Genomic DNA, 27857 nt, shown 5'->3' on the forward strand with positions numbered 1-27857 from the left:
TGCCTCCGCTCATAAAAGAAATATTCAATTTAAAAGGGGGAACGTCCTAGGGGTATACTTTGTATATCTCAACTTTTTATACAAAAAAATATTTCTTCAATGGGTTTTAAAAATAAAATAACAAAAAATCATTAAATTTTTCTGTGCAAAACATATGCAACTTTGTATGTCAAAGTACATGTATGACCAACGGAAAAAGTCGCACCTTTTTAGGAAAACAACCGTTATTTAGTTCAAACGAAAGGGTAAAGTTATTAAAACCCAAAAAGGATACAACAACAATTTGAAGTCATGCATTTGATCATCTAAAAAAATTACAGGCCATACAAAAACATGAAACAGTTGCTTATGTTTTGCACAGCACTGTAGGTACATAGGTAAATAAATAAAAGAATTGAGCGCCTCCTATATCAAAACAATGAAGAATGTCCAAAAATTACCTGATCTATATTCATTCAACTTCACAGTTTCTACGTACAAACAATCAAATGTTTTGGCACGATTTTTACTGCTTTACATGTACATGTCATTGTCTTAAGCTTTTCATCTGGGTTCATTAAAAAAACTTACTCTTGTAGGTTTATTACATATTTTAAAATAAAAATTACCTGATTCTATATTCATTCAACTCCACCGCTTCTACGTACAAACAATCAAATGTCTTGGGACGATTTTCATTGCTGTACATGTACATGTCATCGGCTTAAGCTCTATAACTTTTCTTCACCGCTTTACCTTACATTTTTTAGGTTCTCACGACTTACATTCGTCATTCTTTTCATCTGGGTTCATTAAGAAAATTTACTCCTTTATATTACATATTTTAAAATAATTATTTTATTTATTTACAAATAAAAAAGTTATTGTTCTTATAATTGCGAAATTACTCTAAGGTTTGTTCAATCATACCATCATACTGAATTTTGTTTAACATTTAATTAAATTACAATTTTAATGGAATTACAGAATAATTGTTCTGTTAAAAAATGCAAATTTTAAAATACTGCAAAAGCCCATAATGTCAATAAATAGGAACAAGTTTATCTTTATTTACTATAATGAAATAAGTAATAATTTAAGCTCACTGTTATTTTTTTTTTTTCAAGTGTCGTTAAGTTTAATACCTCGGTTTTTTGGTTAAGTTTTGAAATTATAAGAATACTGGCCTGAGAGTTGTGAAAGCAAATAACATGGAATTAACTATACCAAATAACTTATTTGATTATAGTTTGTCAAATAACAATTATTATAAGAAATTGGGATGTCCACCTGGCAGTTGTCCAGCAAGAGTGCAGGATCGGCAGCAGAACTTAGCGTAATAATTATGCGAGCAATACCTTCCTTTGACTATAAGGGCGCAGTTCGCAAAGAAAATATTATCTGTACAGTCGGAGCTCACTTGTTCACCAGCTAAAAAAGCAAGATATTTTAAAACATATTGTGTTATAAAAGCTTAAAACTTACATTCAATTAACACCTTCTCCTCGCTGGTATTGAAGCTAAAAGTATTTCTAGCTGTGCATCCATAATAGCCAGAGTCTTCCGCTGTTACTTTGTAAATAACCAAACGGTACGGATTTTCTGTAGACAGATAAAAGATATTTTGTCATTTAATTTTCTTTTCACAGTTTCTTCTTTATTACCAGTTATTTGAATTCTGTTTGATGAAAATACTTGTTTGCTGTCTTTAAACCAAGTAACATTTGGAGTAGGATATCCTCCAACTTCACATGTAAGCACGACATCTGATCCTATGGTGTAATTGTTGCTTGAATCACGTCGAATAAGAGCGCTGGCACTAACTGTCAAAGCAAAAATAAAAATAAATATTTAATGCATTCATTTATACATATATTATATTACATATTATGATTTCAGTTATTAGTTGACAAGTAAATAAATAGGGTCTAAATACATTAATTTATAAGAGCAAAGCTGAACCATTTACTTACCGGACTTTCTATATGGGGGAGACGTTATAAGGCTCTGACGCACATCAAAAACTTGTGTTTGAGATGGTCTGTTCGGTCTTGATCGATTGAAGGAGTATGAAGGCATGGATGTACTAGGCATTGTAGCCGGGTCAATTATATATTTTAAGAATGGTTCATTTGGACTAATATCATGCACTGGACCTACAGCTTTAAGGACAACAATCATTGAAGCTGGTTTTCCATGTCCAGTCCAAGCTGAACACTCGTATGGCCCTAAGTCAGATATTTCTATACTACGAAATACCAAAGAGTAGTCCCGTTTTGTGTCATAACGGAGCGTAGTGAGAGGCATTCTGGTCTTTCCTCGCCACCAATTAACATGTGGTTTTGGATAGCCTCCTGCAGGGCATCGTATCATTGCTGGTTGCTTTAATGTTACGATTTGGGTTACATTTTTAGGACCATATATGTATGCTGGAATGTTCTTTTTAGAAGCTACATATCCAAATACAAAAAAACCACAGGAATACATGCAATAGAGTTTTGTTAAATAAAGTTAGTGAAATAAACAAACACCATGTTAAGCAACGAAATTAAGTATTAAGACATGCCATGCAGCTTAGTCCTTTGAGTTTTAACTTTACGACATTTACCTGGTACTTGTAAATTAATTTCACGAGAAACCGGTGCTCCAAGTCCATTAGATGCAACACAGATGTATGACCCACTATCAGATTGGTGTACTTGCACAATTGTTAGGTCGCCAGATGAAGTCAGTATATAGCGACCATTGTTTGTATCGATCTAGAATTATAATTAAATTTAGTCAATTTAAAACCATTATAAAATGTAAAAAAAAAATTAATGTCTGAAAAAGAGAATGCATCTTCTCAGTTTGAGTTATTTAATAAAGGCAACATTGATTCACCTATGTCAAATTATCTAGACAAGAGTTACATCCTAATCAATTTGAAGAAACCCGAATCCATCTTTAATTTGGGTAATTGTTCTATAGCCTTAGAATTTAATGTTTCAGGGAACTTATATGACCATTCTGTAATTTTATCTTCGTTATAGACGTAATTTAAAGATTCCTCTATAATCAAGCTGTCATTCAATAACAGGACAAGTATTATTTCATTCAAATGTAATCTATATATTGATTACCTTTTAGTCATTTTAATCCTGTATAAGCTTAAAGTGTGATTAAAAAAACACATTCACCTTTATCATTTACACGAGTATTTAAAATTTAACAGGATCAATCACAGATAGGTAAAGGTTTTCTCATTTTTTCAAGAGAATATAATTAACATAGAAACTAAATTGTATAATAAATAATTTGATCTTGATTACTTACCAAAATGGCACCGCGTTTCCAGGTTACAACTGGTGCTGGATTTCCAGTAGCAAAGCAACGAAGAAGTGCTGTGCTACCAACTGAGCTCGTGACCTCAACTTCCTTTGATGTTTTTGGTTCTAACCCAGCTGCTGATTCTCCGGGTAGAGTTATTTCTGTTTTTGGAGCGGGTGGGCTAACTGTTGTTGTTTGTAACGGAGGCTGATATGGACGAACGCAAACGAAGCTGCAACCTTCAGAGCAACACTTGCTATCATCTCTACAATCAGCATCGTCATAGCATTCCCGACGACAATCTGAGCTATTGGAAAGTTTTGGACATGTTCCGATTTTGTTAATTTGTCTACAAATTGGAAGGAATTTTGTTTTCGAAGAAGGATCGTTTGATAAATCAACTGCGCATTTTTCGTCATCAGGACATGTGTAATCTGCGCAAGGGTTAATACAATCGCATCTTTGGCAACCGTCAATTCCTTGTTCAGATCGCACACCAAATGGACATTGTAATAAACGACATTGATCTTCTGCAGATTCACATTTATTTACTGCTGGTGCCATTGTAGTTTGATCTAAGAAAGTACAAAAAATAAAACAAACAAGTTTTTAAAATTCTTATTTTTTAAATTTTACAAAAAATTTAACTTCTTGGTGCAACATAAATATTGTATGGTGATTAAGAAAACAGAATTTTGTTTTAAACTTTCACATATTAGAAGTGCGAATGTAACAATCAGGTGCGTAGGTACATTGTACACTTTGTAGCAAAAATACATTCAATTTCAAATACATTGTGCAGGATAGAAAATACAAAGTATAATATAATATATTGGTTGTATTAAAATACAAATACAAAGACAATCAAAACAAAATTAGAAATAAACAACCAAACATGGGATACTGCTCATATAAAAAATATATACATACAACATGCATACATAACATATGAAGAGAGTTAATTTTCTATTAAGTATAATCAGGACAATAGCTATATTTATTTTTAAATGATAGATACACATTGAAAAATAAAACATTTTACTGCGTCAAGTGTCCTAGAAAAATGACTTCTGATGGTTGAGCTATCAGCTATGACTACGTAATCAAAATTGCGGGAAGTACATCATTCTTAATAATCTTATATAACATTACAAGTATTTGACTATTAACGGCCTTAGTAAACTTGACTGTTGCTTACTATTTTGTAGACAAATTAACATAATAGACATAAGCAGGCTACAATTCGCTGTGGATTTGGGCCTCAACCAACAAGCTTCGCCAGCCAGATCTATGCTTGGCTCGCTGCTTCCAGTTTCGTACGCCAAGTTGATTGAGTTCCCCTTAAACTGGGTTGCGGTACGTATATAACATTAAATAAACTTGACTATTTAATTTTTTAATTTATATTGTATTTTAAAAAAAATACGATTATGTTTCATTAAAAAGAAGAATTCATAATTCTGGGGCAAACGGGGACGTAATTAGATAGTTTTTATTGTGAGCAGAAAATATCCTAACACAGGAAGTAGCTCATTACCATCATTAATATTGGAAACTAACTAAGTTGTAAACTTGATTTTTGTTAAATGTACGACATCATCGTACCATTTTTTTTTTTACTCTTAATTATAAAAAATATTTTGATTACTTGGTTGGGTTTGGAAATTTCACTCATTATTATTATAAAGCTTACCAGTTTTTTTTACTTTAATACACTTTCTTTCACATTGATCCTGACTTTCAAAGCGATTTTCATTGCCATTACAACCTGCGTAATAAAAGTATTGACACTGCTGTGATTCTTTGTTGTAATACCAGGATAAAATGTTGTCGTTGCAGCCACTTCCTCTTTCCAAGGGTAGGTTACATTGGTTTTCATCCTATATGAAATTTAAACGTTTTAAAGATAAGTTGTTATTAAGATACACATCATTTTATTTTCTAGTTTAAAGAAGGCAAGAATAATTGACCCATTGAAAAAAATATTATATTTTTGATTTTTTTTTAATTATAATTTGTAATTTTTTTTACAATGGACTTATAAACTTCTTTAAACTGGTGCTTAATGAAATGTTTCCTTCTCCTCAAGAAAAGATAATTTGAATAAAAATAAAACGTATAGCTACGTGTGGCAACAAGGAATAACAACATTAGTCAACTTATGTCGAAATTGAGTTTTTTACAAAATCTGATGATAAGCGATTTCATATACCATATTTTTTTTGTATTTTTATCGTAAGCGGTTTATGAATTATAGGTAAAAGAAAAATGACATTAGCATTGATTTGTAAAAACTGACTTATGTTGTTTTTCCTGGTTGCAAAAATTTTACGCCACTATAATACCTATAAACACGGAAAATAGATTTTGCACAAAAAAAAAAATTAATAAAAAATTTAGTTTTTTACATAAGTTGTATGAGTTGAGAATTAGCATTAGGCACTAATGACATTATTATATTTTATTCATAGTTTTATCCATATACATATGTATATCATATTTCGTGTTTCATTTACCAACAAAAAAGTTCTATATCAGAGTTAGATCTTAAGGAGCAAGTGAAAACCATCATACATTTATTTTTTCACATTATTTTCTTACCGGATTTGTTTCAGCGTCGTACTCCGTGCAGTAATCCATACACTCTTGTTCATTAACGAAATTGTTACGATTTCCACGACATCCACTAAATTCAAACTCGAAACAACGTTTACTTTGTTCGTCATAGTGCCATCTTGTTGTATTATCAGTGCATCGCCCATATATTGGGGGTAGTGAGCAGGTTGAATGCACGTAAAAGCAGCTATCCTCACATTCTTTCTCTGAAGCAAAGTTATTATTGTTCCCACCGCAACCCCTGTAAATAAATTGATCGCAAATGCCTTCAGCAGCGTTATAGAACCAACGATGTAGATATTCATCGCAATCGCCAGCTTCAGCTGCTTGGAAGCACTTTTCTTCACTTAAAATGGCATTTTCGGGTGGAGGACCAGCCGTAGTTTTAACTGCAGCTATGCTAGGAGGTTGGCGAGGTGGAGGGTTAATTGATTCCTGAGGCCTCTTTTCACAACGCTGCAAGCATTCGTCTTCGCCGTTAAAATTATTTTCATTTCCACCGCATCCACCATAGTAGAACTGCCGACAGCGGACGTCCTTTGTATCCCAGTACCATCGCGCAGTGTAGTTTTGACACTCACCTACCTCTGCAGGTATTTCACAAATATCCTTTTCTATAAACAAAAATGGGTTTAAAAACAGTAAACATAAAATTCTTCCAAAGTCCCTTTACAACAACAAAAGCTTCATAGTCGAAAGTAACGCTCACCTATATTTTTAGGACAATGCTCTTCACAAGACTCCAAATTTTGGAAGTTGTTTTTGTTTCCCCCACAGCCAGAATAGTAGAAAGGTAAGCATTTTTTATCATTTTCAGAAAAGTGCCAACGTGCATGGTTACCATCACAATTACCAGTTTCTTTTTGAAGTGAACAAAATTCTGTGGTTTGTATAAATGAGCATGCATGCAAAATAGTGCAGAACATTCATGTGCAAAAATAGACATTTGTTAGATCATTCAGTAAAAAGAAAAAAATATGTTCACATAATTTAGATACATTAAAAGGTGTTTGCTAAAAATAAACCCAAACAACTTAAATTTAAAAAAATGGTGGCTACTTAAAAAAAAAAACAAAAATAAAGAATGAACTTGATCTATTAAATTGAAATTACTTTCATAATTTTAACTGGTACCTACATAATTTACCTACAAAAGTTGCCTAAAAAACTTGCTGTAATGTGCAGCTTAAGCAGCTTGCTTCACACTGCACTTTTTCCATTGATTACAACACAATGGCCCGTATGCATACAAAATAGTAAATACTAGCAAAATGAAATTAATAAGTATAAACTAGGTTTGATATGCACAAAATGTGGATAAAAAAGTTCATTCTTTACAATTTTTCACCAAGGACAGCTAATAATGTTAAAAAAGGAATCGTCTCCCACCGGATCACAAAACTTGACACAACGATTCATATGTGATAATAGAAATAATTATCGAATTTTTTTACTTGGCAAGTTTAAAAACATATTATGTTAGCGATGTAAAACTTAGAAATTTTTTAATAGAAAAAATATTTGACAGTATGACTTCAAATGATATTCAACATTAATTTCACCATGTGACCATACTTTGTAGAACAATGGTAAAACACTTTTTTTGTATTGAATGTGAGGATAAAAAGAAAATACAATCAAACTCTTTAACTGAAAAAAAAAAAAAAAAATAAAAATAATAAATACATCGTAGGGTTATTACAAAAAGTCATTAAGTAACATTTTATTGATTTTGAGATAATCAAAATTATAAAAATCATTTCATTACCATCTGTACGGAGTGAAATCTTTTTTCGCGTTTAAAAGGATTTCTGTTGTTCTGATTGCTTTGATGAGTTATTTAATCGATAGATATGATCGAAGAGAATAGCTTTGCATTTATAGATTAAAATCCATGGAAAGTTTACTTAAAGTGACTTTTTCAATAACGCGACAATATATTTTAAAGCTTCGTCAATTTAATTTGCTTAAAAAAGTAACCACCACCTTATAGCAATAGTTGCAAAATTTTCCCCAAAAGCGTCTAGCAACTGCTTAAAGAATACAGATATAATATAAGCAGAGGTTTTTGAGCCAATTAAATAATCAATCCAAAATATATTAGCATATTACATATGAACAAACCTTTGTGTACACCAGGTTGACGGCAATGATAGTTGCAAGCATGTTCAGTGGCATAGTTGTTTTTGTTGCCCTTACAACCACCATACATGAAACGTTGACATGTGTCAGTTTGATTATCATAGAACCACCTCTCAAAGTTACCCTGACATGGCCCATTGTCCATAGGCTGTTCACAAGTTGCTGAAAAAAAAATTAATATATTTATTATAACTAACTGAAGTCACAGTGTAATTCTGTTGTTTGTTAGTTTGATTAATTTCACTTTCCAAGAAAAATTCAAGACAGTTCTTTAAAGACTTGAATCTTCAAGATTGAGGTCTTCCCGCTCAAAGAAAAGACGTGGAGTTGAACTTTTCCTTTACACATAGTTTGCAAAAGTTTCGTAATAGAACTTTATTTTTAAGCTTAAGCAACGTTTACGTTTGTTCCAGATAATAAATTGTTAGATTGAAAGGATACTTTCCAAATTAATTTTCGCTTGTGAATCTTTAAATTCAGAAGACAAAACTGTACTTTTTTTTATTTACAATTGCATTTTAAAATTTTTCTATGTTTTGATTTACTGCAATATAGAAATATGCTATCAAAATAATGCGCTCGCGAAAACGAATTAAATTGTTTTTTCTAAGTCTATTGGATAAGTATGTATGTCGACTTCTTCTAAGTCGAATTTTCACAAGTTGGTTCGAGTTAGAGGAAGTTTGACTTTGAGGGAATCGACATAATTACCAAAAAGAAATGAATAAAATACAAAACCACCGACGAGTATAAAAAAGGATTTGAAACTTATTGAATCTTAAGAACACGACTTATAACTTATCTTCATAATATACACATTATTAAAATACTTACGCAAGCTATCCTCCACAGAACATTGCGCTTTGCACTCTTCAAGGCTATCGAAGCGATTGCTTGTACCATAGCATCCGCCGTAGTTAAACTCTTCACAACGATTTCGGTCAGAATCGAAATACCATTTCTTCTGAAAACCTGGGCAGGGCCCAGCACTTTTAGGCAACAAACAGGTATCTTTACCTTTGTATTCTTGGCATGTGTTTTTACAATCACTTTCTGTTTCAAATCGGTTTCCGTTTCCATCGCATCCACCATACCAAAATCGAGCGCAAGCACCATACGATGTATCAAAGAAGTATTTAATTGTGAAGTTGCTACATTTTCCTGTATCCTTCGGTAGTCCACATGCCTTTTGAGGAGACTCTTGTATAATGGCACAACCTTCAAATTTATGACCTTGTGCATCAGTAACACCATCAGGACAGCATCCAAATTTACTCTCAGCACATGTGCAACCTTCATAATTCGGTCCCTTTGCAGGAGTTTTTTCATCAGAACAGCATTTGAATTGTGTTTGAGAACAATGACAACCATAGTGGTGGGGCCCTTGTGGTATGGTTATTCCATCAGGACAACATCCAAATTGCATTGTCTGACATGGGCAACCAGAAAACTTCGGTCCCAGTGCTATTGTTAGTTTATCCGGACAGCAACCAAACGTGGATGATTCACAACCACATCCTTCATTGTCATAACCACGAGCAGAAGTAATGTTGTCGGCACAGCAGCCAAATGGTGAATATTTACAGCCGCAATCTTCGAAATTAGGTCCCCTTGCTGCATTAATATTATCGGGGCAGCAACCAAACTGGGTCTTTAGACAACATCCCTCACCGTTTTGACCATGAGCTGGAGTTAAACCATCTGAACAGCAACCATACGGTTCTTGTAAGCACAAAGCACATCCCTCCTTATTTGGTCCACGAGCTGGTGTTTTGCCGTCATTACAACATCCATACAATGAATTAGAACAATCTTTTTCAACGTTGGTATCTGGTATTATTGTACTCTCAGTGGTGTCTGTTGATTCTGTGTAATATTGGGGACTTGTTGAATCTGTAGAAATGGATTCTTCAGATGAGCTTTCGGTTATACTTGTAACAATAGTTGTCTCATCACTTTCCTCAGTTGAAAGAATTGTTGTGGGTGCAACTGTTGTAGGTTCAGGGCATCCTTCGTAGTCTTCACCTTCGGCAGGGGTAAATTTGTCTAAGCAACAACCGAACAAGGTTTCTGTGCACAGTGAACTTGGACATCCTTCATATGCTTTGCCCTGGGCAGGTGAGAGACCATCTAAACAACAACCGAATTCCGAATCAGAGCAAGTTTTTATTACTGGACAGCCTAAGCCGAAAGGTCCTTTAGCATTTGTTTTCTTATCAGGGCAACATCCAAATTTGGAAAGAATACATGTAAGTTTCTTTTGTTTTCGAGGTTTACATTTTTTAGATTTTGGTTTCAATTCTTTCTCTATAACAGCAGTAATACTATTAGGAGTAGTTTTAGAATCATCTTCAGTGACATCGGAACTCCATATATCAACCGTCGTCGATTCAACATCACTAATGTCAGTTGAAGAGACAAATGTCGTACTTTCTTCAGAGGTTGAAATCTTTTCAGAGGTAGATAATGTTGAACTTGACTCGTCTTGTGTGAAAGTTGTATCTGAACTATCGTCAGTGGTGAGAGTGTTCATTGGTGTTGAGTCAGTTGTTACAAGAGAAGAGCTTTCAGTATTGTCAGATGTTGCTAGTGTATCCAATGTCGTTTCAGATGACTTATCTTGTGTACTAGTTGATGTGTCTTCTAATATACTGCTACTGGAGCTCTCAATAATTGTTGAGCTTTCCGTGCTTCCCGAGGATAGGCTTGAATCTGTTACATCAACGGTTGTTTCTGAGTTTGCATCTGAGCTGCTTTCAGTAAATTGACTTGATGCTGTTTCTGAGCTTGTCGATTCAATATCGGTTGTTTCTGAGTTGTAATTTACAGTTGTGCTTATGGTCTCCGAGTCATCTGGTGTGATTGAACTACTCTCAATTGTTGTATCTGTGTTACTGCTTGAGGTTGTATCTGTTGATTTATCTGATGTTGAATCAGTGTTGATATCTGTAGTACTGCTTGTGACAGAATCTTCGGTGGTCTCTGAGGTGTTGTCAAGTGTTGTTTCTGTGCTTACTACTGGCGTTGTATCTGTGATCTCTTCAGTTGTGGAATCGGTGTTGAGTTCTGTTGTTGAGCTGTATAACAGATCTGTATTTGTAACACTGCTAGTGGCAACATCTTCTGTGGTATCTGTACTACTCTCTAATGTTGTGCCAGTGCTACCAATTGATGTTGTGCCTGTTTCTTCATCTAATGTGGACACAGTATCTCCATCGGATGTAAGATCCGTGGACGCTTCGGTCGTTGTTTGTATGCTAAACTCAGATGTGATTTCTGTATTCGTACTTGCTGTTTCATCTGTAACCAAAGTTGACGATTTTTGACTGTCGGTTGTTTCATATTCACCAGTTACAGTCGAATCACTATTTAGTGTAGCCGGGCTATCTGTTGTTTGTTGTGAAAAGGCTTCAGTTGATATTTGAAGTGAATCTGAACTTATTTCGGATACAGTAGAATCGGTTAATAGGGATGAAATTGTCTCAGATGAATCAGTTGATATGTCTGTGGTTGAATCATCAAAAATGGATGTTGTACTGCTTTCAAGATCAGATGTTGAATCGCTAGAAATAGTCGATACTTCACCTTCACCCCCATCTTCACTGCCACTTCCTTCGCCAGATCCTTCCCCTATTGTATATTCAGCAGTCGTACGCGTCGTTCTCAAAAGCTTATCCATTTCTAGAGTCGATGGTTTTGAATCATCAACAGGGTCAATTTCAACACCTTCGCCAAGTTCCAAGTTTTCTTTTAGTTTAGCAAGTGGGAATTCTTCTTCGTCGTAATCTTCTTCACATTCTTCTCCACTTTCATTATCCTCTTCAATGGATTTGCTTGAATTATCTAATGGAATAAGCTCATCATCCGTGCAGGCTTCGTTATTGCAATTTTCGGATGCAAATTCTAGTTTCGATTCTTCACATGTTTTAGCTTTTGTGCCATTTGCAAGACAAAGCACTTCTCGATATCTTTGTCCACCACCACATAATTTACTGCATTCTCCCCATGGTCCTGTGAACCATTCACCTGGACATTCTTTCTGGTCTCCTTCACAATTTTGCTCATCGGTCGGTTTTTCTGATGCATTACATTTAGAATCATCAAGAACTTGTGTTACTTTTGAACCATCGAATTCTCCACATATGACGATGCGAGACTGGATTCCTTCACCGCATTTGGCGGAACATTCACTCCACTGAGAAGTGAACCATTGAATTTCGCATTTTGTGGAGTTGCAGGATCTAGACAAAATTGGCTTTTCCAGTAAACAAAATTTATCATCGTATATTTTTCCAGACTTCGAACCACATAAAGCTGTTCTGGTTTCTTTTGTTTGACCACATTTTTCACACTAAATATTTAAAATTGAGATTTAGTTCCAGAAAGTTATATGTAAGTAAATGTATCTCACCCCACTCCATTGTGAAACAATCCAGTCAACTCCTTCGCAAGGAGTAATCAAACAGTTTTCTTCGGTATCTGGTTTTTCTTCTGAACATTCTTCACTAGGCAAAACTTTTTTTCTACCTCCTTCTTCCTTAAAACATGTCACTACTCTTGTTCTTTTTCCTTCACCGCAAAGCTTGTTGCACTAAAGAGAAAACATTTAATTAGAATTGGCATCTTAAGAACTAAATACAACTTACGGGAGTCCACGGGCCCAAGTGAAACTTTGGACAGTTTTCTACATCTCTGTTACAATCTCGAGTTTCAACTGGTTTACTTCCAAAAGCTTTCAAGCAAATGCTTTCATCCACAATACTTGCCACACTTAAAAAATATATTTATATTTTATATATCAAAATTTACTTAAATTGAATGCTAACATACCCGCTTGGTGAAATACGCTCACAGGATACTGTTCTGTTCTGGACGCCGTCTTTGCCACAACTTTTCGAGCACTTTCCCCAGGGTTCTTCTACCCATCTGGGAGCGCATTCTTCAGTTCCACATGTTTGCACATTACTTGGTTTTGTATTTGTATCGCAAAGACTTTCATCAACTTTTTCTAATGTAAGTCGGTTGTTGCAAGTTACGTTTCTGCTTTGACTACCACCACCACAAGACACACTACATGGTCCAAATTCCATGTGTGTCCAAGAATACGTGTCCGGAAGGTTTTTAGAAACGGTTTCTGGGATACTGTATTCATACTTAACACCTACGTTTCGGTCTTGTATAAGCATAACAATATATATGGTTTCAGTAGTTGGGCCACTGCATGTAAGTTGGTCTGGAGCAGCAAAACCTGTTGGTTTTCGTTGATAATGCCACCACGATCCAGCAAAGAACATGGGTCGAGGGAAATCTATTCGCCAATTTCCATTGAGATAGAAATGTCCCGTTAGATTTCTGCACGCTAGGTAATTATTCGAGGGTTCTTTCTCTTTAAGAACAATATTCGTAGCTCCAGTTGGAATTAAAAGAATATCATTGTAACCTTCAATGAAAAGTATGTCAGTATATTTATAAAAAAAATTAAAAAGATTACGGAATTAAACACCAATGTCACACATATCGTTTGGCGATAATCGTGACATGAACTTTTTGTAAAAAAAAAATAAATATGGCAGCTTCTAAGAACTTGAAGGCATGCTTACAGCCTTCAAGCTGACTTTCTATTCTTTAACTAATAATTAGATTTTAAATTACCTGCTGCTAGGTCATTTGTATCAAATGATCCAGAAATCGTTTTGCAGGAGCTTCCATCACCTGCGCATTTTCTGCACTTATCCTCTCGGGCATTTGAGCCTAGCATCATGTCGCATCCCACAGGTTGACATTCACCATCCACGCACACATCCAAAGATTTATCATTACACCTAGTGCCATCTATAACTTTTGCCTTATGTCTATAGTAGAACCGTTCGCCCCTTGGCATACAATTCAGCTCACATGGATTAGGAGCGTTTGTATATGGAACCCATTCATAGCGTACTCCATCGAACGGAACACTGTCAAACCTAGAGCACTGTTGCGCACGAAAGTCAGGTTCTTCATCCGGACAATCCTAAAAATGCGCAAACAGATAAATTCATTTAAATGTGTTATTTTTTAAATTCAAATAATATTTTAAAAAATTGTTAAAAGAATATGAATCTAATGTTCTCCAAAACTTTAAACTCTCGCAGATTAAAAATTCGAAAAATATAGTAAATTGAAAAAAAAAAAAAAATAAAAAAGATTTTGAAAATTTACCTGCGTATTACAAGAAAAGTATTTTCGGGAACCTCCTTTACACTGTTGTGCTCCATTCGATCTAGGAAAATATGGAGTTATAATAAGAACAAGCAAATACATAAGTCAAAATATTTACGCATATTTTAAGCACTCCCTCGTTTGAAAAGAAACACCACCGCCACATGATCTAGAACACTCAGATGGTGAACTCCAATCACTCCATTCGTGAATATCACCTTCACCGTTCGGTACTATGTAACTTTCTGGAAGATACATATGTGCGCCATAATGTCTTTTGTGTCTTTTTCCATGCTTCGGGTTAAATTAAATATAATTACAATCATAAAATATTAATTTAAATCTGATAAAACTTACATATCTACTGAATGAAGAATGTATGAGTGCAATCAGGATACAAGTAAGTAGTGTAGCTGATCTGTAAATAAACAAATGTACTTAATTATAAGCAATTCTACTAAGGTACCTTTAAAATTCTAGGCCAGTCAAAATTCATTTAACGTACATAAGTTAAATATTAAGATTTTTTAAATATTTTTATTGGAAGAAGGCACTTATCTTATTTCAAAAAGGGTCCGATTTATTCGCATACACATTCTACTAACGTTTGCTTCGGACGTTATATGATAGCCCGTTTCGACTAGCCAAAATGTGATAATTTCTTATACAAATTTCAAATGAAGTTATTTTCGCTCTATTAACCGACTCCAAAAAAGAGGGAGGTTCTCAATTCCACAGATATTTTTTTAATTATTTTTGTTACTTCAGAACGGATGAACCGATTCTACTTTTTTATTTGAAAACTGGTACTTCAAGTTTAATCTCATTTATATTGTGCCCAGTTCTGACTTTACCACACATCAGAAAGAAGTCGGTTTGTGTATTTCTTAAATTCTTCGATTTCCAAGTGTGGATCATTTAAAAACATATAACCACCAAGTGTTAAGAATGTTTCATACATACTGATAAGTAGACTTTTTCGGTTTCCTTTTTGTCTTAATATTGTGCCCGATTGTCATCTAGAATTTCATGTTTTTTACGATTCCTAAAACTCTTTTATTCAACAAAAAAAAAAAAATAATTAAGACATACCTACCTATTTTTTTTTTCTTTTGAGTTGAGTTACTTGTAATTACAAGAGTAAATTAAAACCTAAAAATCTGATTTGAGTGATTTTCATTAAAATAAATTTGTAGTAATTTTATGTTACATCACGAAAACGACGAACATGCTGACAGAACTATAAGCTTGAGTTAACAAATATGCATACAAATAAAATCTAATTCTTTCTTTTAAATTAGAAATTATAAAATATACATATAGGTAGGAACAAAGTAAGAAATAAATCTAACAAAGAAAGACGCAATGTGAAGGTGAATTCATTGAGCCATGTTAAGTTCATTCTAAGCTTATGAGGCTTCACGTGAATCGTTGTCTGAGTTCCAATACTTTTAAAATGATGGAGTTCAAAGAATGCAAAGAAAGATTTCCATGATATACTTAAATTAATATAATTTTATTTTTTCTAAGGGCAAGTATTGGTTTTGTGTGCAAGAATTCAGCAACTGCTTATTGAAACAACTTATGCCTAAGTTGTGTGCATTTGATAAATAAATAAATACGTCGTTCACGAATGAGAATAACGCTAAAAAATTAAAAAACGTACTAGTGACAAATAATTTACATAATTTACATGACACCTTCAGTGTCAAAAAGTCCTAATATAAACGGTCAAATAGGAAAATAAATAATATTCGTTATGACGCGCCAAAAGAAGTACAATCAATAGATAACGATACCGATGAAGTTAAAATGGATTTTCGAAAACAAAAACATTTTACCTCAAGGTAGACCTTCTCTAAAAAAAATGCACAAGTTCTTCTTTTATCAAAATCGTAGGAGCAGTTTTTGAAAAAATCCATATTTTCCATAATTGGTCCATGGTAGGCACCGTTAGTGTGGTCCAACAAAAATCTCTTGTAGAGAGCTAGGAACGCTATATACCAAGTTTGAGTGAGGCAAGATACGTTACAGGCAAATGGGTTTTTTTTTCGAATTGTTTATAATCAGAATCTCATGTTTTATAACTATATCAAGTTTGATTTTTGTCACAAATGCTTAACATACGGATTGGATATGGAACCTGCCTGTATCGTTAGTAAGAACTTTATCGAACCTGTAAAACGTTCGAAGTGAAATTATTCACAGACTTGTCACCTTGTCATCTTTAACCACGAAAGCCAGTACGTACGACCCAATTGTACATTTTGCTACCTTTGTATACATTTTGAAGATGTAAGTTTTACCAATTCCTATTTTTGGATTCACTTACTTCCTTTGCATCGTTGCGTTCACAGTTTCTTTTTCAATGAGTTTCTACCATACCTGTGTCAAGTATTTTAACCTATCATGTTTCATTGATGTGGTTTGCCTTATCGACGAACAAAATAAACCACAGCACAAGAAATTGCAAATATCTTAAATAAATGAATAAAAAACCAAGTATGCGCATCTAGAGGCGATCATCCTGAACTACCTGTTGGTCATGAGTATCCAATTCCAAACAAACTATAATTAGGTCATCCCTTCATCACCTCACTTGGTATCTGTTATTTGTGAATTAAATCATCCTATTTTTCAATTCTATTTTTTGACCATTTAATCAAATACTGAAGGATGTAGGTAATGAGGCGTACTCATAGCTAATGGTTAACTTATGATTGATCCACTCTATTTAAAAAAGGATAAACTCCAATTTTGCTTAAAAATAGCTTATTTAAGCTGTCTATGAATACACCATTTTCGTTTTATTCCAAGAGCAAATTGTGTGTGTTTTGGAAAATTGTATTTCTTCAAGTCTCTTGGCGAAAATAAAACGATCACAAACTGTAATGTCAATGTCACTCATTTTTTTTTTAATCTATAACCAACCCCATACTTTCAATGCAAAAAACATAACACAAATTAATGTTAATTTGCTTATTTTCAAATAAATTTATTATATTTGAATATGTACGTTTTCACAATAAACTTTTGGATTTTTAAGGTGATTAGATCGACTGGCCTTATACCTCATACAAATAGTTTACTAGTAAACCACAATTTTTCGAAATATTTTCATAACAAGCTAATTTTAATTTGAAAAGACTTTTCAAGGCGTTAAAAAAACTCTCAACACTTTTCTTTTAAAATTAATTCTATAGTTTTTGCTTATAAATACACCCATAGGTATCTTACATTAGAAAACATCTAAGCTAAGTAGGTATCTACATCACTAAGCATCTACAACAGTTCGCGTAGCTATTTACTTCGTTTGCTTTGAATATTTCTCTGCCATTTGACTTATTTTAAAATTGTTTGAAGTGGATGAAAATCTTATTTATCACTGGCTATGGAATATAGTAATGTAATGTAAAATCTATATTTAGAAACTCGGTCCCTTCACGAAATAGTTTTAAAAAAAACTATACTTACCCCATGCCGAATGTGCACTTAAGAATAGTTAAGTGAAGTCCTCTAAGAATCGAAAAACTAAAACATGAGATGGATGCCTCTGAGCATTTTAAAAACTCTGGCACATTTGATATGATTCATCGACCTTTAGGTAAGAGAATATCACCCAAAAAAGAAATACAAAAAAAAAAAATAATATGAAGAAGAAAAATCCTCTTCAAATGAAGGCTTTTGTCTCCAACAAAAATAATTGTTTTAAAAAATCCAAATATATTTAGGCTTAGCAAATCACAGTGAAAACTGGTTTTATATTGAAGAAAAACTAATTCATTCAAAGAGTCAAAAAAGGAACCTGTTCTTCCAAATATTTTTCTTTTTTTGCAGTTCTTTTGGCAGACATTTATCCATCCACCTGAAATGGAGCTCCATAACACTTACATATAATGGAGCATACATTCTTCACTTGTCTGGATTTGCTACACATTTTCGTTCACAATTTTTTTTTTCGTCTGCGCTGTCTGAGGTTTAAAGTATTTGCCAGTTGCCGTACTTTGTTGATACAAACGTGAACCATAATAATATAACGTAGGTACAAAACAAAGGTATCAACCTATAAAAAGTAATAAGGCCCAGCTAAAATTTCAAATGCAACATACGTAGATATACTTAGAAGCTTATACTTAAAAAGTATACGAAATAAGAATGAAAACAAGGACAATCAACTTCAAACCATTTTTTTTTTGTAAAATAAGTCAATATGTAATTAAAATTCATCTAGCTACTCAAAAGTTAAATTGCAACATCCAACATCAGTTTGTTTCAAATTTCCTGTAGAAATACCTAAGGTTTAAATTTCATTTTCTTTCATAGTTTCCACGAAAACATTGACATACTGACGAAACAAGACTATTCGCATTGTGTATCTATCAGAAAACTAGTCACCAAGATTTATCTTAAATCGTAGAACATGTGTATATAATTCTGTTCTACATACATAATCCTATTCATTCATTGCTGGAAGATATTTCGCTTATTCTTGTGGAGACTGGAGATAAAATCCTTGATAATGTGCCTAAGATTATAAACAAACTTGTCTAAAATGAAAGCATGAACTATTTTCCAAAGACGACATTTTTTTTTATTGAATTAATTCTCCCATTCGCAGCTACTTGAGATATAAGTGCAATCACTTGAAACTCAGCAGTTCATTTAAATTTTTTAATGATTTTATATGTGTGCATGTATGTACGTATTTTCATTCACAAAAACAAAAGTATGTTTGTTCTTTTTCGAGTGAGAATAAAAAAGAACAAAACTCAAGAGTACGTCTGGTATTGCATTTTGCCTCTTTTTTCCATTCCCAAATAAAAAAATGTATAATTAGGCAGAACAATTAGACGTACGAAATAAGAAAAAAAGATGATTTGGAACTGCATGGGTAAACACCTAATGTGACAAATCTATCTACTCCTACAAAATATCATCAGTCATAGTTTTTTTAGTATATGTAAGTTTTAAGATTTAATACATACAAATGTTTCCGTTTGTATTTTGTGCATTTAAATTAAAATTATAAATTTTTAATATTGTAACAGGAACGATAATTTCCGAAAATTTGTCCTACCGTTCCATGTACATTATATACGTAAATATGTACTGAAGAGTTGTTAACACATACGTTTGCCCAGCCTGCAAGATCTAAAGCTTTAGACTTCTTTTTTTAATGTTTTTTTTTATTATTTTAGCCATATGGTCATAAATATACATTTGGATTCAAATTCGTTGAATGAAGCCCACTAATCATATATTTTATTTAGCCAAGAAGCACTTTCATTAAAATTAATGTCTTTTTGGCTATTTCAAGCAATAAGGTAACTAACTTCTATACACCGGGTACGTTGTTGGATTTCATTTATCTTTGGTAGAACTTCACTTATGATCTTTTATTCTTCATACGACACTTTTTTGTTACATTATTTTCATTTTAGAGGGTTCAATATACTTCGGTCTTGCCTTGTCTTCATTTCAGAGAATCAATAAAACATTCTTAGTTTTTGGAAGTGTTTGTTTTTTAGTACCATTTCAAAGTTATCTATTCCTATCTTTAACGTGAGATCTTTGAACATTCATATACGGCTATTGTGCTCAACATCCTATGTGAAGAATTAACCATTTTTTTGATACAACTAAACGAGTTCAGTTTTAAATAGTGTGGGTGGAAATTACTATGATAGCCAATTAGGCTATCAAACAAGTATGTTTAGATGCATATCCAGTATGCATAACCTTGTTTAAGGGAAAAGATTATTTTTTCAAAATTTTATATTTTATTTAATTTTTTGTGATTATTCCTCAATGAAAAAAAAAATAGAAAGAAATTTTTATATTTATAAAACGTTTTTTTGCAAAGAAAAACCAGCAGTAGGTATAAGTAGTAGAAATGTTAGAATTCGAACAATGTAGCTTTCGTCATACGGCTTGAAAATTCCAATTTTTCGTATTAAGCTGTTTTGGTGTATTAGCAATTCTCAATTAAAAAAAAATTTAAATGTTTTTTAGTCTTACTTTTTAAATTTCGTACCTTTTTTGTCCAATTGTATTTGTTGAACATGTTTTTACGAAAATACGTTTTAAACTTTTGAGCATGTTTTTAAATTTAAGATAGGTGTTTTATAGATTGTTTAGAATATCTAGGCTTTGACGGTCGGATCGGAATAAAAAACTTGCTTGATTTAGCCTTGGGCTTGGAGTGTAAAAATCATTTCCTGTCCGTTCCGTACATGAGTAACATTTACAAGACAAATCATGCGAACTTGTTAAACAAAGATAGCCCACATGAAATGTCAAGAGCTACAATCTCTACAAATAAGCATTTTTGGTTATCATACAATTTATTAGTTATTATATTTTTTTTTTGCCAAACAAAAAAACAGCAGTTCGTTATAGGTATTCAAATCCAATTTTTTTTTTTCTAAAATCAAATTGTCGTTGACGCAATAGTAATACTAATGAAACAAAAATACTCATTTTCAAATTTTCATTATTAAAGAAACAGTTAGGTATAAACTGAAATAAATATAAAGCACCCGATTGGCATTCAAATCATAGCCAAGGTCACGAGATGGTACTCATTCAGTTAAAAAAGGCTTTTAAAACGAACACGACGTACCACTAAAAGAAGCAGCACCTTTCTGTTTTAAGTAAATACTGAAATGTTTACAAGCACTTAATAATGAAAGAAAAATATTAATGATGCAATTAAATAAATGCGTGAGAAAAATGGGATGGATCCATTTCAAATTTTAACATCATTATCAATTTATCATATTAATTTAAATTAATCTTTTGATGTTAAAAACACAATTATAAAACCACATCAAAAAGTGCAAAAATAGCTCTACCGTATCTAAATTTTTAGTGCAGTAGGTTGTGTTTAAAAAAAAAATAACTTTTCTACATCTAAAAAACGAATTCCAGCATCAAAATTTAATGTTTGCTTCGGCGCGATGGGTGATGGGTAAATAATAAACATACCTAGATATTTTTATGCCTTTAGTTGAATTTTGTTTACAAAAAGACTCTTTTAGATTTTGATACACTGAAACTTTTAATTCTTAAATCTGTTAACAATCTCAGAAATATGTTTGAATTTGGGGCACGAATGTGAATCAGCATTCTGCAAAAACGTTGTAAAAAATTTAAAGTTTAACACAATTTATGTATAAACAATTCAAAATAGATTTTGAATAAATATTTATTTTTGAATTCGCATTAACCCGAGTGGAATCCTGTATTTTTTGTGGGATGGTGCTAAAAGCTCGTTTATACAGATATCTATTCTATGGAAGATCGCACATTAAAGTATGCTTATTACTCAGGTATTTTATAGCCATATTGATCTTCGCAGACAGTAAAAAAATGTGTATCACATTAGAAACTAAAAAAATTAGTTCATTTTTTCAGAAACAAACTCAACAGGACGACTCTTCTAAAATTTGATTGTTTGAATATTTAGAGCGCCCACATGAAAAACTTTTATCTGAGTACTATTAAGAGCGGAATTCATAGTCGTTACTCAAGTTAAGATTTTTCTCGACTCCAGTAAGTTGAGAAATATTTCAAGCAATCGCTCAAGGGAATTGAAAAAAGGGCTGTCACTTGAATAAAGAAAAATCTTGAATTGAGGAAAATTTTTTCTCAAACTCGAAAATTTGACTGATTTGAATTAACTGTCATAAAAAAACATGTTTTTTTTTCTCGCGATTAAACAATATTAAAAAATAAATAAAACAAACTACATATTTAAAATATCTTTCGTCAAGAGAGTCCAAAATTAAGTTGTTAAATACAAAAAACAAACGCTCGCGATGACATTTGCGATTCAATGTCCACTGACTGAAAAAAAAAACTTAAGCGTTTCCTCAAGTCAAAAAACCTCTTCAGACACCGGCGGATCCAGGGGGGGGGCACGGGGGCACGTGCCCCCCCCAGAACTGGTTCATACTTAAAGCAAATCAAATTATAAGAGTTGTTAAAATATATGAATAATAACAGAAAAAACTTAAGTGAAACTCTTGTCTATTTCTGGCTGAAAATGCGAATTTATTTCACAAATAAATAAACTACTATTTGTTGGGTAAACACGAATTTTTTTTCGATTTAAAAAAAGTGAATTTTCTAAGTGTTTTTTTTTTAACTTCAAAGTGATTTTGGTGAAAAATTTTGATATGGACATGGACTATTAAGGTATGAATTGTATTCTAAAAAAAATTTAATTGTATATGCAACTCTATTTTTCCATACGAAGGGGTTGAAATACACACTTAAAAAATGTGCACTTTTTTCGTTATTTTTTTCTTACGTCAGTGTTTTTAAAATAGCGCAACCCGCCACAAATTTCAAAAGAATCGGTGCAGTAGTTTTGAAGTTATAAAGGGCACCGGCTTGAAAACATTAGTTGTGGGGAGAACGATTTAAAGTTTTGAACCCTGGACTAAAACGTTCGTAAGCGAAGTATTAAAATACTCATAACTTGGTCAATTTGGCTCCAATAGACCTACAATTTGAACACAATATTCTTGAGATATAAAAAAATGTATTGCAAATAAAAACAACAAAACTTTTCCCAGAAAAAAAGTACCTACCTATGTTTCAGTTTTTTTTTTAATCTTAGGAACTTTAATATTTTTTATTAGAATGAAGTCTCTAGTATTTGACTAAAAACTACGAGGTCATTAAAAAATGGTATAAATATGTCCATAATATTGCAAAATTTTATACAAAATCAATTAAAAAACGAAAACATTTTTTTTTCTACATTTCATCTTTAAAACTTAATTTCTCAAAAACTATTTAGGCCCATTTGCTCATACGGGTCATAAATTTGAGTCCTAACTACATAGGTCCAACATAGTTCTTAAGTTCTTCTTATTTTATTCTACGTTGCTAAAAAATATTTATATGGAACTCAGCAATGATTTTCTTTCATGATATAAATCGCTGAGAACTTCAAATCCAAATGTCAAATCGATAGAAAAGTAAAAAAATTCGAATTGTTTTTGAGAAAATTAAGCAGTTAGAATGCAACAAATTTGTTGTTAAGAAAAGTGTGTGTCTTTTTATTACAGAAAAAAAAGATTCAACAGTGAAAGTGACCAAAAATATATGTTAAATTTAATTTTGAAAAATATTCATTTGAAAGAATTTAATTTTTAAATGTGTGCATTTGACAAAACTAAGAATGAAAATTATTCTAACAAAAAGTAAACAGTGTTTCAAAAATTTGTGTTGAAAGTTTTTCCATCTGTAGATGGTAAATGCTAATGAAAGTGAAAAAATTTCTATTAAATTGATAATTGATGTAATTTTTGACTACATACATCCATTTCTTAAGCCGCATTCTTTTCTTTTTTATTTAATAAAAATACTTAAGTAGAACGCTAACTGCTTATGTTCTTAAATTTCTTCCGGCTAAGTTATGTTAGTTTTAAATTCGAGCAAACCGTTATGTGAAACTTAGCTCTTTAGGTTTTACTTAACTATTTAAGTTTCGTTTCAGCAAATGGGCCTTAATGAAACAACTTGACTCAAAAAATAAAATAAATAACGAACTTTAAGAAAAGTTATAGTACAGGGTTATACGTGCATTTTATGATTTTTAATATTTTTTTTCTCCCGGCTAATCGGGAGGTAAGTGGGTAAGCACTTAAGTGGCTTTTACTGTACCAAGAAAATGAAAATTTTTCCTTCCGAATATTTTTTTTGTAATTTGGTACCTATTTGATGTGGAAAATGTGCCCAAATATGTTTGGCCAGGTTTTAGACTAAAATACCGCACTGTGCGTCGTTAAAATTCGCTGCTTGTCAGTCAGTCGTATGATACTTCACTTTATTTCTAACTGTTATTGCTGATTTTTTTGCCAATCCGTCCCTTGTGCCCCCCCCCAGAAAAAAATCCTGGATCCGCCCTTGTCTTCAGACGTTCACTTAAGAAAAATTTCGACTCCAGTGATGACTATGAATTAGGATTCGTTTGAGCGAATGCTTAAGATATTTCTCAACTTGAGTGACGACTATGAATTCCGTCCTAAGAAAAAATGTTCTAAGTTGAAACAATATTTGCGTATACAAGTTAGGTTCTAGAAACCGTAACGAATAAAATTGAAAATCAATTGAATTAGGCAACATTTGTTTTTAATCTATTCTGCTAAAAGCTACTGGTATGTCTTAATTGTCAAGCATTTATACTAACTCAAAATAGGTAGCTTACTTTTTCAAAATCAGGAAATTCGTTCACTTCGATTGCGAATAAAATCGTACGATATTTAATTTTGGATGTCGAGTGAAATGAAGTTGAATATCCTTTTCAGAAAAATGTATTTAGAAAATGCAATGAATTCATTTTGAGGAAACTGAATAATAAGAAATAAAAATTTTCTAAACTATCGTAAATAAAATAAAATTAAATTGAAGACTTCATAACTGTGAAAAAAATAAAAGAAATCATAATTAATTCAACATCTCCTTTGATATAAAAAGTCGTTTAATTGTTAAAAATGTATTATATTTCAATTAAATTAACACATCAAAAAACCTAAAACTGTAGAGCTTCAAAAAAATACTACGAGTAAATTCAATATTAAAACGACTTTATATAGATGAATAAATCTTTAAATTGAAAAATCTGAGTTCTTCGTTTTGATTTATAGAAGTTACTAATCAGACGAAATAAAATGAATGTATTTTTTTTTTTAAATTTTTGTCAACTTGAATTAAAAATAAAACGAAGAAAAAATGTATTTAGAAAAGTTTCTTAGTTTTAACTCCAAATGCAATGAATTCATTTTGAGGAAACTGAATAATAAGAAATTAAAATTTACTTAACTATTGTAAATAATATAAAATAAAATTTAAGACTTCAGAACTCTGAACAAAATAAAAAAAATCGTAATTAATTCAACCGAATTTAGAATAATTAAATATTTTAATTTTTTTTTACTTTTCATTTGATATAAAAAGTCGTTTAAAAACGTGTTCCCTTTTGCAGTTAAAGTTAATAGGGAATTTTAGTTTTGTAATCATGTAAAATCATGTTTAAACATGCAGTTTTATAAAAATTACATTAATTTCGTTCTTAAAATAACTCAAATAATTTTTAAAAGTTTTAATAAAATAACATGGTTCTTGGCGATTATTCAAAAATATAGATCAAAATTTATTTTCAGACCTAGTTATTTTTCAAATACTATTAATTTATCAAAAACCCTTTTCGAATTTTCAGAAATAAAATTTAATTTCCACTCAAAAATGACTACACAAGACATTCATCAATAAAGAAAAAATTCGTATGTCGCGTTTGATTGATATATGGAATTCGGAGTTTTATACGATTCTTTATTTGAAACAGGATATCCTTTTGAAGATTTATTTAGGATAAAAATAATTTTCAAAAAAGGTTTACAGTTTAAAAAATTCCAACCAAAAAAAAAATTCAGTTTGGTTTAGATTGAATTTAAAACGAAAAAAATATGATCCGATTAGAAAAAAAAAAATAAACTCTAAATAAGTCCTGATCGTATCCCAAGAATTTATTAATTTTTTTCTTAAAATAAAAAAAAAAATTACATTAACTCACCTAATATTTTTAAATAAATCCATATTGGTTTTGATGTATTTTTATTTGTGTAATCCTTTTGGGTAAGTGATGTTTAAAATGTCCACATTGGTATTTTTTTATTTAATAAACCTTTAAAACGCGTTTTTTTCTCGTTGTGACTTTAATCACTTTTCGAATTATTTAAACACACAGGATATTGAAGTTAACTTAAACTATTATTTCGGTTTTGCAGAACAGAAGTATCACCCTCTGCTGCAGAAAACTAGCGGGCAACTGACCATATATCCACGGGATCACTTTAAATGTACCTACTTCCTCGCGAGTAGTGAAATAACAGAAAAGTATAAAGCCGATTATAAAATAGCATGGTCTCTAAAAAAAATCTTATCATACAACACAAGTCACACTTTATCCGTTTTTATTTTTAATTGAGGAAATAGCAATAGTTCTAATGTGTTGAGTTCCAAAGTAATGAATAACTGAATTTTAAGCAAATTGTTGTTTTATTTTTCTTTTTTAATAAAATGTTGACAGTATAAGTATCAGTATGTAATTTTTTTAATCTCCAACAATATATTTTTAAAACACTCAAATAAAGAACACTTTTCCAACTATCCTACTGAAAGGGAACTGGAAGACTAATTCAAATGTGGTGCGACGATGATCATTCAACTTCAATTTTTCTCTTGTATATCTTTGAGATTTTATGGCCGTTCATTCTACCATCAAACGTTTCCATGATTCATGTCTATATTCTCCGTCTCTGCGTCCCAATACTTTTTACACTTGCATACAGTATAGCCTGGTACAGTGGATGTCTTTTCCACAGTAAGCTGTTTGACCCATAGGCCGTTGGATCATACCGAAAGGGTTCCAATATTCAATTCCAAGGGCTTTGGATCTGGATGACGCATTGCACAGTTGCATTCTACTCTTGAATGGACAAGTGTTTGAACTTCGGAGCATCAAACTTGTGCTGGTCACTTTTTATAGAATCCGCATGCATACCACAGCGTAAATTGTTATGACTTGCAAATAAAAGAAAAGGATATGAAAAGTTACATAGATGATCGGTCTATGTTTTCATATCTTCAGTATGTGTAGCATATCATTTATTTTTGCTCTTTGTCTTGATCTCTCCCCCTAAGTGTAAATAAAAACTAAATGCGTATCTTTAAGGCAATATGCATGTTACTAATAACACTAGTGTCTGAGAAGTCGATGGTTTCCAGGGAATTCCGTATTTCTTAGTAGTCAGCCGACCGACGACGACGCGACGATGCATTGTACATGTGTTGACAATACGTATTCCTGAATGATCGCCGAAGTCCCACAAGCGGCACTTTTGTATTATTTATACTTGATGAAAAACTTTTCACAAACGCATTCACATATGTATGTAATTAGAGGAAATCCTTAAATTAAAGTCGGGTATACGTTGTACACAGCAAAGGATTTGAGTTATTTTAAAATATATAATTAAAAAAAAAATATATTACTTTGCTAAGTAGATAAATAAATGTGTGGGCCCAGATTAATAATAAACCAATGCTGGGGAAAAAAGTATTATTTTAATATTCTTCCAGAATGAGTAAAATTGGTTTTCAAAAACGATCAGTATCATCCATCACATTGTAAAAACTCGAACACATCTTGAGTTGAATTTTGACTTGTGCGATTTTCCCCTTGGACAATCTAAATATAGAATTCAGTTGAAAACACTAGTTCTTATTGGAAATTACTCTTGCAAGCATTGGAATTAAATTTTTATTAAATTGTGCTGGTTTTGGGAAATCTTTTTTCTTAGCATAGCTGATAGTTTATTGTTCGAGAATTAAAATGAAAACTCGGCTATATTTCGTTTTTTTAAATTGCCGTTTATTTTTTGTAAAAATCTCTCTTTTTAAATTAAAAAAAAAACGTATTTTTTCAGAGTTATTACGTAAACTTTTATTCTATTATTTATGACAAAATATTAATTTAAGGTATTTTCTTGATTCCGCGTCGAATAAAGCTTTAATTGGTCTTGGTCTTGATTTTGCAG

General features: G+C 31.9%; 2 protein-coding genes across 5 annotated transcripts in view; one reads left to right on the forward strand and one right to left on the reverse strand.

Annotated features, from left to right (window-relative positions):
* Nucleotides 1–27857, forward strand: part of LOC129913102 (polycomb protein Su(z)12-like) — a 40776-nt gene that overhangs the window by 8155 nt on the left and 4764 nt on the right. The window lies entirely within an intron of this gene.
* Nucleotides 1024–26305, reverse strand: LOC129913101 (papilin). 3 transcript variants are annotated; one of them, XM_055991583.1, is made up of 19 exons: nt 25832–26300; nt 14602–14662; nt 14363–14538; nt 14245–14305; nt 13699–14056; nt 12877–13486; nt 12693–12816; nt 12458–12637; nt 8881–12397; nt 8029–8208; nt 6614–6784; nt 5890–6518; nt 4982–5168; nt 3295–3863; nt 2588–2738; nt 1953–2429; nt 1644–1802; nt 1465–1581; nt 1024–1410 (listed from the first exon to the last, which is right to left on the reverse strand). In XM_055991583.1, the coding sequence occupies exons 1-19, from the start codon at nt 25852–25854 to the stop codon at nt 1247–1249; spliced, it is 7914 nt and encodes a 2637-aa protein (XP_055847558.1). In that variant the 5' UTR covers nt 25855–26300; the 3' UTR covers nt 1024–1246. The 3 variants fall into 3 exon arrangements, with proteins under 3 accessions (XP_055847558.1, XP_055847560.1, XP_055847561.1); XM_055991585.1 differs by lacking the exon at nt 1953–2429 and having other exon boundaries at nt 25832–26305; XM_055991586.1 differs by lacking the exons at nt 4982–5168; nt 5890–6518; nt 6614–6784 and having other exon boundaries at nt 25832–26305.

Source organism: Episyrphus balteatus, chromosome 3 (assembly GCF_945859705.1).
Source record: "Episyrphus balteatus chromosome 3, idEpiBalt1.1, whole genome shotgun sequence".
In the NCBI taxonomy this organism is placed as follows: Eukaryota; Metazoa; Arthropoda; class Insecta; order Diptera; family Syrphidae; genus Episyrphus; species Episyrphus balteatus.

Coding starts and splice junctions, on each gene's coding strand:
- LOC129913101 (XM_055991583.1), bottom strand. CDS start 25,854: ATGGATTTATTTAAAAATATTAG. Junction 13,487..13,698: donor TACAAATGACCTAGCAGCAG/GTAATTTAAAAT, acceptor TTTTCATTGAAG/GTTACAATGATATTCTTTTA. Junction 1,411..1,464: donor GGAGAAGGTGTTAATTGAAT/GTAAGTTTTAAG, acceptor TTGCTTTTTTAG/CTGGTGAACAAGTGAGCTCC.